The sequence below is a fragment of the Buceros rhinoceros genome, unplaced genomic scaffold, assembly GCF_000710305.1.
Source record: "Buceros rhinoceros silvestris isolate BGI_N320 unplaced genomic scaffold, ASM71030v1 scaffold11907, whole genome shotgun sequence".
NCBI lineage: Eukaryota > Metazoa > Chordata > Aves > Bucerotiformes > Bucerotidae > Buceros > Buceros rhinoceros.
In genome coordinates this window covers 61,675-77,731 of record NW_010421619.1, presented here as the reverse complement: position 1 = coordinate 77,731, position 16,057 = coordinate 61,675, and the positions used below count along the sequence as shown (strand labels likewise).

The 16,057-nt window shown below is 45.5% G+C and overlaps 1 protein-coding gene across 1 annotated transcript in view; it reads left to right on the top strand.

Annotated features, from left to right (window-relative positions):
• Window positions 1-380: 380 nt before the first annotated feature.
• ITIH5 (inter-alpha-trypsin inhibitor heavy chain family, member 5) overlaps window positions 381-16,057 on the top strand; it is a gene marked incomplete at its 5' end in the record, with an annotated part of 35,086 nt that continues 19,409 nt past the window's right edge. Inside the window, 3 exons of the mRNA XM_010139743.1 lie at window positions 381-631; window positions 8,659-8,828; window positions 9,379-9,495. Of these exons, the coding sequence (XP_010138045.1) occupies window positions 381-631; window positions 8,659-8,828; window positions 9,379-9,495 (538 nt within the window). The remainder of the gene's footprint in view (window positions 632-8,658; window positions 8,829-9,378; window positions 9,496-16,057) is intronic.

Below are 16,057 nucleotides of genomic sequence, written 5' to 3'. Positions count from 1 at the left end.
AGGAATTCATTTATATTTTATTTAAGGTACTGCGATGAGTGGCAGTGGCAAAGTCAAGAATTAAATACGGGTCTCACGAATCCTCTGTGTGAGAAACCCAGAGACAGCCTTTCCTCTGCCCCTGCTCCATGTTATACCTGTCTGTCATACTTCTCTCCCTAAGAAGTCATCTCGTCTTTGAAGACCTTTCCTCCAGTGGAAACCTCCTATGTGCTCAATGCTTTGTGAAGCATTCAGATGTTTTCTTTCTTGATGGTTTCACATATTCAATGATAGGAAATGCTGTTATTGGACCAACAAAATCCAGATTCGTCATTCACTGGGGGAGGTGGTCTGTGGTGTGTATGGGGTGTGAAGATGTCTTTGGATTTTCCTTCCAGGGAGAATGGCTATGAGACATTCAAAGCTTCTGTCTTCATTCCTCGCAAGATGCAGGCAAGGTTCCTACTGCATTATGAAGAGCTTTTGCAAAGGCGACTGGGAAAATACGAGTATACAGTCAGCATCCGGCCCCAGCAGCTGGTGGGGAGGTTACGAGTGGAGGTGAACATCCTGGAGAACTCAGGCATAATTTCACTGGAAGTGCCTCCTCTCCGAAACAGCAAGCATAAAGGCAGTGGGAAAGTTGAAGGTAAGGCGAGATTTTATGACTCATGGTTATGGTTCTGTTACTCGTTGATCTTTAATCACTTCTCAAGAACGGGCCTGGCAGTGTTGGGATTCAAGGCAACCTTGGATAATTGTGCAGAGTGGTGTTTCATTCACTTTTCCTCTGCTTCAAATGAGACATTAACAAAACCCCAACGTCGTATTAAAGCAGCGTTGTCTAGGAGCAAGACTGTATTAGAAACCAGAGGACACACCTCATGGAGACAGCAAGAAAAATGAACACTAGCGGTTCATCAGGCATAAATGACTCTGGCAAATTCCAGTGGGACTTTATTTAGAAGGTTTTCACTTTCTTAGCTCTTTCTGCTCTTGCTGTATGATAGGTACATTCTACCCCAGAGGTGGAGAGACGAGCAAGTCTCTAAGCATTTCAGGCCACCAGCAATTCCTCTTCAGAGCTCTCTGTTTCGTTGGCAGTTCATGAGAACGGGTATAATGGCTACAACGGCAAAGGCCAGCTTCGACGGGGCTTTGAGCCACCTGACCTGGTGGAAGGTGTTCCTGCCCACGGCAGGGGGTTGAAACTAGATGATTTTTAAGGTCCATTCCAACCCAAAGCATTCTGTGAAAGGGACTGAGGACTATGAACTCTGAGGTTCAGTGGTGGGAATTCAGTCTTGGCATAAAGGCCTTTGGTCTATTTTCTGTAGATGACCGTATCTGTGTGGTATTGGTGCATAAGCATGTGAGAACTTTGAAGCTTAATGAATATAAGGCTGATCCCACTCAATTCAATAGGATTTTTTTTTTCTATTGTCTTTAGGAGCTTTGAACTGGGCCTTCAGGCCCTGTGCTCAACATTTGAGCAGGCTCTTCTCTGGCTCCATGTCTCCAGGGAACTGTTTATTTTAAGTGACTTGCTTTTTCCATCCATCCATGCCAAGGCAGATAGGAAATCCTGCATTTTAGAACATGGGAAATTCCGAGAGGAAAATCCATGTTTTGCCAAAGCACTGAGTGCACTCTGAGTATCTACTCTTGTCCCCAACCGTCCTCGCTCACTGCTCAGATAGCATAAAGGTAATTTTTCTAGTGTAAACTAACAGCAAGGAACACGGTACTGTGACTGCTACGTGTTGACAAAAAAACCCTCGCCAAAAAAAGTCTGACCTGGAAGCAGGATGTAGAGTCTTGTGGGACTTGGTCCTCAGTTACTCAGTGACATAATGATGTGAACATGGAGTTCAACCCATTTCATCCAAATCACAGTGACATCAAGGCTCTCAGTGACTTGGAGTAGCTTCAGGTCAAGCCTCGTACAGTTGATGAGTCTCTCTGCTGCACTTCCATGCACTGTGTAATATAAATGTTAATGTAATATAAATGATAAATGTTCTCTGCTCCTCATCAGGATAGACAGGAAGCCTTTTTCACCTGTCAGGGAGTATCACAGTGCATGGTGGCATATGGGTTCCTGCAAAACATCTGGCACTGATCAAGGTTAGAGACAGACCGAGCAGAGCAGACATGCTGTTGGTCTAGTGCAGGGTGGAAATTCCCGTGTGGAAATGACATACAGGGAAAATTCTCAGAACTCGCTGTCCAAACGTCAGTCTGTGACACTGATCGTTCTCAGCACTGTGCTTCAGATTCCAAACAACTCACAGAAAAATGGGCTCAAGCTCTAGGACTCCATAATCCTCCCTAGCCAGTAAAATATATATAAATAGGTGTCCCGTTGCAGGATGGATGAAACAACTGAAACTCAGATTCCCTGTGCTAGATCCTTGCTCAGAATTCAATTACAGACCCTTTCTATCTGGAATCGCCCTAGGCAGTTGATGAAATCTGTTTGCTGTGATGAAACCACTGCTATGGAAGTCGTTAAAATGCCCAACACACTTTTGTGGTCCATCATGGGCAGTCAGGAGCGCGTTGTGCCTCTGCCACATGAAGTCTTTGTTGGTACTCATGGGAGTGCCACTCAGATGAGTGCTTAGGGTTAAAGAATTCAGTAGGTTTGCTGAGCTTCTCAGAGCGAGATGAGGTCATAAGGACTTAGCAGCAGCCAGACCAAAAAAAAAAAAAAAAAAAAGAATTGGCAGAGGGTCTCAGAAGGGTCTAGTATAGGTGGCAGAGAAGGACAGCTTGATTTGGATCGAAAGGATCTATTGCTTGTGATCTCTTCTGGCCAACAAGATCAATCACACTCAGAGCAGAAAACAGGAACTTCCTGCCTTCCTAAATACGAGTGGAAACCACAAGAAAACTCCTAGGGAGGTCAAGGCCAAGGCAAGGAGCATTTCGCTTGGAAATCTGCTGTACTCTAGTCAGCTGTCATCCAGAAAGCAAAACATCCCGGATGTTAGATCCTCCTTGCAAAGCCTTCTTGCGCATACAACACCCAAGGATGAACGGGATCTTCACTCCAAGAGGGACCCCCAGGGAAGGCTAAGGGGTTTTAAGTGAAAGACAGGCAAATTGTGTGCCAGATCAGAGTGGCTCCCTCGTAGCTTGTCTGCAAACTGGGAGCAAACCAAGAAAAAGACAGTGTCTGTTTTTTTCTTGCCCTCCTGTGGCTTAAAACTCTTCAGTATTTGACTGGAAAGCTTGGTAGCAATCTAGGAAATAAGTGGCCAGCAAAGGATGCCAGACCATCTGCCGTATTGTGTGCCCCCAATGAGAGGTCAGGACTTCAGAAAATGACCCAATAAGGAGCAGAAGCCTGCACACTGGAAAATGGTAGTGCCTAATTGGTTCAAGGTTGAGTATGTCGTGAAAACTCTTCCTCAGTTTCCTAGGTCTGCAGAGATGTCTGTAGTATCTCATGGTTATCGATAAAATATGAGATTTTAATAAGTATTGAGAGCATTGGGTCAAAAATGTGTTGTGACTTTAAGTGATCAGTTAAATGGCATTCCGAGTAGTATGTTCAAAGTGCCACCAGCCTGAAACAATTTTTGAGGATGGGATGTAACTTCACAAGTCATTTAGATATTTTTGACTCTGGGTGACCTGGATAAGAAATTATATCATTTTTCTGAGTACTGGTCCTGAAGATCCAGTGTAGGATGGTAACATTAGGCTGAAAATCAAATCCATTTTTTTTTTTCTGGAGCCATCAACAGCTCCAGATGATGAGCACCAGCAGTGACTGATGTTTATAACTGAAACGTCAACCTGTTGTGGCAACAAACGCTGTTAAATGCAGAACTAATGAAGAAAACAATAACGATATTTTATATGGCCGAAAGTGGGGGAATGGCTGACCTGTCTTTATTTCACGGGCCAATCCTCTTACATCTGCGGTGCTTCCTACGTGCCATCTGTAGAGTAAATCAATGTACCAGGCAGGAGCCGGAGTGGAAAAAACGATTTTGCTGTTTAACCATCATTGAGGATTTGCTCTTTTGACTGCAGCCAGAGTTCTAGTATCCATAGAGCCTGTGATGAACAGAAGAGAGAAAACTTAAAGACCTATAGACAGACGCCCCTCGGTGAGGAGGAATGAAGGACACTTCTTTTTGCCATTGGTGAAACAGCGCAGAAATCGCAGCAGAAGCGGTAGAGAGTCCAGTGCTGCCTGGTTTTGGCTGTAGCAGCCCAAGATGTGAAGACCGGACTTGGTTCCACAAATTTCCAGGGATTTCTGAAAGTCAGGCTGTGCTTTGCTATAGAGAGAAGCTCTTAGAAAGTCCTGCGTACACCCTCTCTGAGTATGGAGCGGAGACAGTGTGATGACAGGTTGTTTTCTTCGTGAGTGACTCCTGCACGCACCACTCCGCCTGGGAGCTGTGTTTTTCCCAGAGGAAGGTGCTAGACATGTGAGTTTGGGAAAGTGATCTTTTGGCATGTGCAGCTGTTGTCTCTGGCACGTGCAAACCCAAAACAGGAGGCGTTGGGGTCAATGATCCTGGTTGTCTCTGGTGGCCTCAGAATGGAGCCGTTTTCTGAACGGTGTCCTACCCAGCATCCTCGGGGCTGAATCTCCTCAACCTCCTCCTCCAGCGCAGCAATGTGAGAACTAGTCATGGACTGGGGCGGGGAGACATTAGGCTGCTTGAGAATGACCATTTCTCTTCAAATGCACAGATCTCAGAAAGGTTTTTATTTCTTATCGCCTTCTCTAAAAGTTTCCACGTCAGTGGAGGATGAACTTAGTATTCAAGCTCTAATACTGATTCTGCCAGACTCCAGAATAATTTAGGTTTAACTGTTCATCCTGTGAAGACTACAGTTTCACATGAAAAATGCCTTTTCCTGCTCTGTTTACTTCTTCAGCTGAATTTGGTGGAAAGTTTATCTAAAGGCCCTTGTAGCTACCTCGGTGTGAGCACAGACCGGCTGAAGTCTCTGGAGCTCATCCATGCTCTGCGCTCTGCAATACCTCACAGATTTTCCTCCCTCAGTCACTTGTTTGAAAGGAGCAGGGCCAATAAACAGGGAAGAGTAATTATGATCCAGACATCAAGTGCTGCCTAAAAAGGAAACCTGGGGAAAGACGTAGTGACGGTATTCAAATATAGAAAAGGCTGCTGCAAGGAGGAAGAGAATTCTGTGCTCACCGTGTCAGTAACAGAAAGAACAAGAAGTCGTGGGTTTATTATACACAAAGAAAGTGTAAACCAGACATTGAAAATGTCTAACGGTGGAGAAGTGAAGCTCTGGAAAGGACTGGCAAGGTCAGGTACTGAGTTTCTGATACTGGAGGTCTGGAGTGTTTCCAGACCGATGTCATAAAACCAAGCAGGAAGGGACTGGGTCTGGGAACGTGGGAGGGGTTAGGTAACCTGCCTTCCAGACCTGATCAGGACGAAAAAAATCGTTATTTTTGACTTTTCCTATAATTTTCCCTTTTATTTTTTCAATTTCCATCCTGAAGATGGGAGATGATTGGCTATGAAGAAGATGGGAGAACTCCCCCAGCTCTTCTGACAATGGCTGTGTGAAGGAGCCTTGGAAACCTCCTCTCCATGGGTTCCTAAGGCACTGTCTGTGTTACAGAGGATGACATTCCTCACCTCCAAAGAATGTTCCGAGGTGTAGTGGAGGAATGCAATGTGATCCACATGATCTAGATCCCACAGTGCTTTACAAAACTGGATAGATGACATTATGCCCATTTAACAGGTGGGGAAACTGAGGCAAGGAGTGGCCATGTAACTCAGCTGATTCAGAGTCCATCTAGGACTGGAATTCACACTGTTGTGGCACACACCATGTTGTGCTCACCCATCAGCGTCCTTAAGGCAGAGAAACACCGAAGGGAAGTCCAAAGGCCGCAGCCACAGATGTGTTTGTGCAGTAGATGTAAGGAGAGAGCTTCTGCTTCCAGTGTGACTGACTTTCACTGACCCTGATGTGATGTGACTCATCGGGTCAGAGGGCAGCTATAAAAGTAAAACCAAATCAAGGTGGAGGTAAAATCTTACAGATCTATTTATTTATGACTTTTCTTTGCGAGGGGAAATCTGAACTGTACACGGATTTTAGAATAAAAGTCTAAGCTCTGGGTAATCATTTTATAAAACCACTTTAAGATCTGACACTAGTGTCCTGAGGTGATTTCAGTGCCTTGGGTGGGATCTCCCTTTCTGTTTCTGTCAGGGTGGATGGATCAGAACTGGCCAAGTCAGAGAAGCCCCGATGCAGCGTCAATTCTTGACTTTGCTGAAACTGAGTAACTTCTATAACTCAAACTTCTTGGGTCAAGATTTTGCCAATGAGTTTGATTCACACCCCAGGTCCTCTAGAATTTATTTGTGTAGAAATTTGGCCTGTGGGGAAACTCTTCCCTGCCCCAACAGAATAGTCTTGTGCCTCGTCTATTCAAATGGATTCAGGGGCCAGCTATAAAGTAAAGCCAATTCGATATGGAAGTAACATCCTAGAGCGCTATTGATTTCTGACTCCTACCGTCATCCCTTTGCCTAGAGGAGTCTAGATTGCACAGAGCACTTTAGAGTGAACATCACAGCTTTGGCTAATCATTTCAGAAACCCACAAGAACACTAGTCCCAGCATTTCTGTGGGCTTTGACCTGGGGGAAGTCAGGTGAGTTAGGTCACCACTCCACGCCTCTGTTTTCCTACCTGTTAAATGGACACGATGGTAAGTGTCTGATCGCGTAAATCACCGTGGGATCTGGATGGGAGGTGGATTGTGTTCGATGTCGCATGGAGATGCCACATTGCATTCTTCTAATGCTGTTCAAAGCACTTTACATAGTTGGAGAAGTGCCACTTCTCCTTACATAGACAGGAACCTCTGGAGAGGAGCTTCCCAAGACTGCCCTCACCTTGTCGCTCTGATCACTATAGTTAATGGGTATAGCGCATAATTAAAATTGTCCTAAAGCAAATGTCTGTGTCTGGCCAGAGGTACCACACCCTCATCTCCCCTGACACTCTTGACCTGAGCTGCACTAAGCGTAGGCATTTTCTAGATGTAGGTACTTGCATTGTTAACACCTAAACTGGAACTGAGTTTCAGGCATTTGTTGGTCTTCTCTCTCAAGTAACAAGCGACAGGGCAAGACAGAAAGGCCTCAAGTTGTGCCAGGGGAGGTTTAGGTTGGATATTAGGAAAAATTTATTCCCTGAAAGGGTTGTCAAGCCCTGGCACAGGCTGCCCAAGGAACTGGTGAGTCACCATCCCTGGAGGTATTTAAAAGATGTAGATGCGGTGCTAGGAGACATTGTTTAGTGGTGGACTTGGCAGTGCTGAGTGAACAGTTGGAGCTGACAATCTTAAAGGTCTTTTGCAACCTAAATGATTCTGTGGTCTTTTCTTTTCCCTGCCATACCACAGATTTCTGGGACCATCTTTGGCAAAGATTTGAGACACTGCTGCCTCCACCAACATAATTAATTAGCTCATTCTCACCAATTTTAATCAGCACTTGAGCAGATATAATAGGACTTCAGTGCCTCAGAGGAGCCTTGGAATAATCACTCCAAGGGTTGAAGCTCCTGAGAGACATCAGTTGATAATCTATTTTGGTGTTTTCAATAGCTAGTTAGGATAAGGGGGAAAGCCCTCAAAATCTGCAGAAGTTCAAGGCCAAATCTAACCTTTGGTCAGTCTCATGTAGGGAGTCCAGAGGGAAGAAACAACTGGCACACCAAAAGAGAGTACAGGGGGATTTTGGCCACACAGAGAGACAAGAAGGTCGTATCCCTCACCTTTAGAAAATGAACACACCTAACAAGACAAGCAGAGGTTCCTTCAGGGTGACTCAGACCTAAATTATTGTCTTTGTCTGAGATGCCCTCTGAAAGGCACATCTCTCCACTGACTCAGGAAGGGCTCTTGGAGTTTAGGGTGAGCTACATCTCAGGGGTGTCGATTACATGACTGCACTAGCAAGTGTTGGCTTTTGCCTCAATCAGTAAGACTGGAACTGCAGTGACTACACAGACAACTCTTTGCTAAACATAAAGGCGGCTGAGCTGACTCCTTCAGGTGGAGACATTAGACATAGACACTTGCCAGATCAAGCGATCAGTTAGTGAGATCAATCCCACCTCACACGTCTACGGCACAGCTGAACAAACCCCTTCAAGAACTATATAACCAATAGGGAGAAGTTTGCCGTATGATTCACCTAATCCTGGAGGAAATGTTTGAGCAGGTCAAATGAATCACACGCATGGTGACTGACAGGATCTCAGGTATAGGCTCTGAATTCTAGATGTTGAGAGTTGGCTGGAATGAATATCACGTACCCATTTGAGGTTGTGTGTTCACTATTTACAGAAAGCAATTCCCAGTCCCAGAGAACATCTGGGCTTTGAGTTCAGCGGTCGCCAAACAGGAGCGAGCACAGGCATTTGCCCAAACATTTTATATTCCTGATAGCATTGCAACGTGTCAGTTTAGAATTAGAGGCGTTCATTAATTTCTTACTTGATCACTGGTGAGCTGAATCTTTAATCTCAGTGTGGAACTACGCTCGTTGACTTGACTTTGTGCTAATACTGTGTGCTGTGCTTAGACATCTGTAAGACAATGGGGAAAACTTGCAATACCAGGTCTTTATCTCAACAGGTGATGTTTCTCCTCCTCCTTCTACTGTAGTGGGACATACCAAAACCTTAGCTAAAGTGACTTTCAATCCCAGTGTTGTCGAGCAAACCAGGATCGCCAGAAATGGCATTTTGGGAGACTTCATAATTCGATATGATGTCAACAGGGAGCTGAGTGTTGGGGATGTTCAGGTATCGTACACACGATTCATCTTTTCTATTTTATTAACTATACCTGAGATGGCTTTCTTGTCTTTCATGCTCCAAATGTCCTAGAAAATAATTTCCAAGTGGAGGTTACTTTTCCATGTTGTAAGATCTATCAAATATATAACCAGTCAGTTGGCAGCCACAAGATGAACTTAAAAGCCAAAGGCACCTACTTCACTGAGTTTCTTTTTTGTATCTTGATATACTGGCTGTATATATATGCACACAACAGCAGTTCCTCAAATGCATTTGTGGTTCTGATCCCTCAGTACATATGTTATATCCCCACTGCGTTTGGAAGGAACCCCCAGTGTCCACGATAGAAGATGTGGAGAGCTCCAGTAGGCTCCTCCAATCTGGATAAACAGGGGACCCGGATTAAGAGGGATACAAAGGAGCACTCATATCCCCGAATTAGACACAGACACCGAAAGCAGGATCGGGAGTGCCCAACCAAATACCCCACAATGATGTGTGTGGAACATTGCATCACGTTCTACCTTCAATTCCTAACTTCCTTGCTCTTCCACAGATTCTCAATGGATATTTCGTGCACTACTTCGCCCCCACGGATCTTCCTCCATTGCCAAAGAATGTTGTATTTGTGCTTGACAGCAGTGCTTCCATGGTGGGAACGAAACTGAAACAGGTGAGGTCCTTGTGTTTATTATAGAGTGGTTGGCTGTAAGGCTGTAGAGATCTTGGTTCAGATTTTATCTCACCAGGTGGGTTCTTCTTCAAAATGTTTGCTATGCCTGAGGTGAGAGACGGTTCTGAAGAAACCTCAAGGTGAGATGATTTAGCTGCAATGAGAAATTATCATGTTGGAGGGAATGGGATGGCAACAAGAAGTGCATAGAACATCACTTTGTGAAACAGGTTGGTGCTGTCAAAACTGAGCCAGGATGCTGCAGATAGGATTGTCCTGATCTGAGAAGTTTTAAGAGAGGAAGAATAGGGAGAATTCCCAGCAAAGTGCATTCATCGGTCCATTGATTCAGCTTAAAGCGGAGACAAGATACTGCTCTTTAAAAACCTTGGCAAACCCTTTAGCGATATATAACTCCACGGATCCTGGTGAAAGAAAGGGCGGTTTGTCCAGTTTGAGAATCCGAGTCTTTCGGCACAAATCTCAGACATTTTTCCAGAGCACAGATCTTGACATGAGCCAACACACCAAGCTGAAGAGCACATCACCAATGCTAAAAACTGACCTTTGACATGGAGGGTTCAGGCTGCTGCCTAAATGGTTTTGCTTCTTCAATTATCTTGAGCTGGACAGATGGAAACCATCTCCAGTTCTGGAGCCAAGTGTTTGTCTTCGAAGTGAAATACACTCTCTCAACACAATATTATCAGTCTAAACTAGAAGCAGAGGTGAATTAAGACTTCAGTCCTGTTCTGAATGGTTTGACAGATGTATCTCAGGTCTGCACTCACACTGGAGAGGTGAGTCCCATTTCCGTCTTGTGTATCTGTGGAGAAAAGGAGAAAAGTTCTTGTAGGGTTAGCACTGTTTCCTTCCATTTGAAGACTTGTCCCACAGGTATGAGATATTGAGAAGTTAGTTGCCTTCTCACTGCTGGACGGCCACAACTTTACTTTTTTACTTTCTTACCATGGCCAAGCTAATGACAGTGGAAAGCAGCACTTTCCGCACAGGCTGATACCAGTACGGGACAGTCTCATCTCGTATGGACGGTGTGATGTTGTAACTCTGCTGGAATGGCTGAAGGATAATAGCTTGGACTTGTGCCGTGGCCAGTTAAAGAGCCCTAATTAGCCCATTTAGTGGCTCCTTGATTGTCTGCCTGGATCACGCTGGTTATATGAGAACCTTTTATTTTTCCTTGGCCACCAACACTAGCCCAAATGTCCTTGAAAACACAGACCCTGGTCATTCTCTGACAGGTCTCTGTCTTTGAACAAGGACATCGGGGGTACATCTGCTATTTTCTCTCTGATAAAAACTTCACTATCTGTTTTCAATGGCGGTCATAAATCCTAATTTAGAAGCTGTGTCCCCTATTAAATCAAATTATCTCTACAGTGAGAGGAAATGGAGTATGACTTCTACGGCTCCTAATTATCTTCGCTGGTGACTGGAGCAGCAGCCAGAGAGCTGTTAACAAACATACCTGGTACTACACTGAATTAAGTCTTGAATGAAGATGCTTTTGAATCCTTACAAATTCCCTTAGACAGAGACAGGGTCTTGGCTTTCTCTTACCCTTCTGCTGAAAAATGTCTGTCTCACCTCGGAGAATAAACAAATGCTCCCAGTCCTGCACGCCAACAGCAGACTGTTGTGATACAGCACTGAACCGGGGAGATCAAGACTCTGAGGGGCTTTGGTGCTGAGCTGTGCTCATAGAGCCTTGGGTCAGCAGATTAACCTTGTTCTATGAAAGCTTTTATTCACCTCCTGAGCATGTTAGTGTTCCTTTTTTATACACTTACCAGAAACAACATGGCCAGAGATTAACTCTCGAAGGTCTACTTCATAGCCTGGCCAGCTCCTACTGCTAAACATACATGAATCTCAGGCTAATTAGCCACAATTAGGTGCTTCCTGAGCTTGAAGTGAGAGAATTGTCTAGCCAGAAAACTTTGTTGAGGATGCGCCAATTTTTTTTGCCCTGTTATTTTGGACATACTCTTTATGGAGAAACACTGGCATGTTACGGAGAGGCAGAGGAAGCGCTTACCTTCCTCTGATTTCAACTGCTCCAGAAAACAGGACTGCATGGATTTATGATCTAAATCATAAAAAACCCACACAGATTGGCCAGGGAAAGCCCAAAATCTAGGACAGGCTGAATAATTTGCCTCTTTTGGTACACTAAGACACAGCCATGACCCATGTCTGCTTAGTGGCCTTTTTACCCAATTGTTGTTGTTATTAAGATGTTTGTTAAATTACAGACACGTCCCCTGGTGGCAGGATACATCTGAGCGGAGGAAATGCCTGCTTGGCTTCTTTTCTCTCGGACTCTTGCAGCTGTGGTGATCTATGGTGGTGTGGGGAGAGCTGGGAACTCCCATGGGACTGCCTTTCCTCATTTCTCTCTACTGAGTCACGACCAGCTAAAAATACAGTCAGCACTTGCAAAGAGTGCTCTGGCAGATCAGCTGCAGTGACTATGACAAAGGACAGTTTTTAGGGTTGTATAAGCAAGGATGAGAGGCGTCAGCTGTGCACCCTTCTCTACAGTAACTCGAGGAGATTTTGTGCTCTTCACCCAACTGCTTTCATGCTGTGAATGGCAGAGTGACTCCAGCGGGGTCAGGATATCATGCAACCTGCATTTCCCACAGTCTGTTTGTGAATCATTTCTTCTCCTCCTCTCCCATGGTTTTCCTTTTCCTACATGATTTTTCATCTGCTCGTGATATCCCTTTCTTCCTACAATATCTCAGTCTTTGAAAACAGGATGTCCAGACCCAGTGGCAATCACGTATAGTGAGACCAGTTGATGAGCTTAAACCAAATCATTACACCCTTGTGACATTCCCCTCACATCACTGTTGTGTGCATGATTTTTCATCTGCTCGTGATATCCCTTTCTGCCTACAATATCTCAGTCTTTGAAGCAACAGGATGTCCAGACCCAGTGGCAATCACGTATAGTGAGACCAGTTGATGAGCTTAAACCAAATCATTAGACCCTTGTGACATTCCCCTCACATCAGAAGATCAGGGAAGATCAGCTGATGTGCATATTCCTCCTGCACTCTTCACAGCCTCTGAACTCTGGTCATGTCCAGCTGACTCCGCTGTTACAGCAGTCCACCTCCACAGAGGATCTGGGCCTTGGGGACATTCGCCTTCTAGCACTGGCAGGGATATAAAGGTCAGGAAGAGAAAACTCTTGAGCATCATAAAAAAAATTCCTGTGTTCAAGACTTCAAACATCATTACTGCTGACCCACCGGCAGGGAAACCACTGGTTTTGTCCTCGTGAGCATTGTCTCTTCATTTTCAAAGAGACAGCAAGCTCTGTGCAGAGTAGTTGCTTTTATCAGGAGACAGAAGAACCTGGGGAACAGGTTACACATGCAAGGCTTACTGGGAGGAAAAGATTTGCCCTTTGAGCAGTCTGACCTGCTGATTTTTATGGTACCTTTGATTTTAGAGGTGGAGGGGAATGCAGCGTATTGGTATAACTAGGAGGAAGAGGGACTAGTTAGGTTCACCACCTTGTGATCACCATGATTATCTCCAGCATCACTAAGCATAGTGACAAAGGACCTTTATCAACCTGCAATTCAGTTTTATAGAACAAGTACATGCCAAGCTATGGAAATGTGCACAAGAAGATGGATTTGCAGACGTGGTAAAACGTAGATTGTTTCAACCACAGATTCATTTCACCTCACCTTTCCCACAGGCAATAAATGCCCACACACTCGGTTAAACTGCTGGCGACACCGCAAGCCTGGCAGCTTGTCAACGGTAGTGTGCCAGACTAATTTTCTTTGAGGGTAATTGTGCTAGGAGGAACTCAACTGAAGCTGGGACCTGCTGTGTATCTGTGAGTGCTTCACTTTATTTGCCTACATCCATCCAGGGGACACCGTCGGTACCCTTGATCTGTGACCCACACCGTCTGAGGCCCCGAGTGCCTTATATACACACATCCCTCAACCTCTGTGCCTCAGCACACAGACTCCCTCTGAGCGGTTTGGGGTGGTGAGAGAGCAGACAAACATCTGAACACTTGAGGATCGAACTCCAGACTCCTCTGACCTGCTGGCTGTGGGCCTGTTGACTACTAGTCCAGCTAATGGCTCCTGCCCAGGAGAACTGCCTTAAACTGCCAGGGGACTTCGGGGAAAATGCTAATTCTAATTACAGCCTTTAGTGAGTTTAAAGCTACTGTCAAGAGGAAAGTTTTGTCAGCTTTTCCATTTCTGTCGGAAAACACCAGAGTGAACAAAGAGCTGTATGAAGTGTCTCCAGCAACAGCTTCATGTAGCTGCTTCCTACTTGGGACTACACATCAGTGGGGTCATCTCAGGCCTCTCTGTAGCTGTGAACACGGATCATAGGAAACTACTACAGTAAATAAGACATCGGATCCGTGTAGACTTTAATTGCCCAAGAAAGGTGCGAGTACCTGCCACTCAGCAAAACAATGTGAACCCTAAAACTTATAAATGATGACAGGGTTATGCAGGAAATACCCTTCAGAGCAAGATGCCATCAGATGTTCAGGACAGAACATCTTCTTCTCGTCTCAGGACTATCAGCCAGCATGCCACTAGCTGATTTGCTCCACACTGAGGCAGTAGGAGAAATAGAATTTCCCAGGCAGACCCCAGTCCACCTATAAATGGCAAGTCCTTTAATTGGGCTCAAAGTAAACAGGATGTAAAGGCAAGTTCAGAGTTTGGCATGGAAATGCTGCTTGAACTGAAATCCCAGGAAGACACTGAGAGGTCTCCCAAGGGTTTCAACTGGATCTTTACAGAATTCCTCAAAGGATGAGCTGAGAACAGGTGCCATTGAAGTAGCAGACACATCCTAGTAATCACCATCACAAGTCCATAGTGCAAAGAAAGGAACTAAATCAAGCTGGGAAGTCAGTCTATGACCAGGCAGAGGTGTAACAGAGCTTGATCATAGCTCTTGATCTTAGACTCAGACTGGAAGTGAAGGCCCAGGCTGGAGCTTAAATGGGCAAGAGTGTGGGTGGGGGCCCCAGGTGGGGCTGGTCAGAACCGTTAAAGCCTGTTAGTACGCTGAAGGCTCTGCCACACACACGCACGCCTGCAGAGCTGTGGAACGGGGTTTTTTTTAACAGTCTGTTTATCTTCTATTCGTGACTTCATCGTGGATGAGTTGTGAGAACTTAGGTAGGTGATTTTCTTTGTCTGCGCTTGTCTGTTTAGCTGGCATAAGTCCAGGGCTGGGCTTATGGCTGTACAAGAACCCCAAAGTCTAAAAGGATTATGATATGTGTCATGAGGAGGGAGCTTTTTCTTGGGTAGTTACCCCTGATGTAGTGACTTTATCTTCACCAAAGCATCTGCTCTCTTCTCTGTAGAGTTTTGCGCAAAGATGTGGCCTGTGCTCATGTCTAAGGCAGTGGTGTGGGATGGAAGTGGGCAGGGGAAGGGCTGGAGACAGATGTTTGTAGGAGGGAGGGGGGATCCTGGAGCTGGAGATGCTGTGGGGATTTGGAAATGGGGAAAATGGAGAAAGGAGCAGGAAAGGGCCCTGTGGCAGACTGTCAGGTGGAAAAACAGACAAATTTGCTTTTTTTTCAAAGAACAGTTAAATGCTTTTGTATTGCTTAATGTTAACCATGAGCAAAAATGCTGGGTCTTTGCTCCAGCCAACCAAGCATTGTCACTGTCCCTCACTTACTGCAGGTGAAAATGGGGAACTTGCATCTAAAAGGAAGAGGTGTTACAGTTCAAGTAAAAAGAGCCAGGACTAGGAGAGGAGGTGGCTACAGAGTCACAGCCTCTGCAGAGGGATAATGGATACTTCATCTCTGCAGAAGTGCAACGCTCCTTTTCATGGAGAAATAACCCCTCCTCCCTGAGCAGGACTGGTACAATCTCTCCTTGGAGAAATACCACTGATCTTCTCTCCATGGAGAGGAAACATCTCTCCCCGGAGGAGCAACGTGTCTCTCCTAGCAGGTTACATGTGCAGGTGGGATATTCTGAGAAGGGGTTAGGAAGCTGCAAACCTGGCAGGCTTCTGACTGCTGAGGCACCCGCTCTGAGAGGGTGGCTACGTGAAGAACGAAGGCTGATGAACAAGAAAAGTGTAATGACCTGTGTCGTAGCCCAGTGCCTGCTGCATATAGTAACAGTTAATTGTTGCTGAAATGGAGGGGGTATGATGTGGATGGTCTCTTGGGCATGACAGCTCCTCCCCAGCACTGTGTCAGCAGCTGATCTGTGCGACAGAGAATGAAAGCCCTGAGTTGTTGAAACAGTTTTTATGTGCTGGGACTAACTCCATCTTCTGAGGACGGGCAGAGGGAGAGATGTCAAGCTCTGCATTGAGGGCACAGGGCACTTTTCCCTCAGTGTTGACCTTTTTGCTGCTAACTCCATGGAAATTGTTTGTCATGCTGACAGGGTGGGGGTTTCAGTGTCCAACTGGCATGTTATGGGATGTGATCCCTCTTACAGTGAGCTAAGCATGAGACAAGAATGTGGCCTTCATTCAGTGCTGTGTCGGTCTGGCT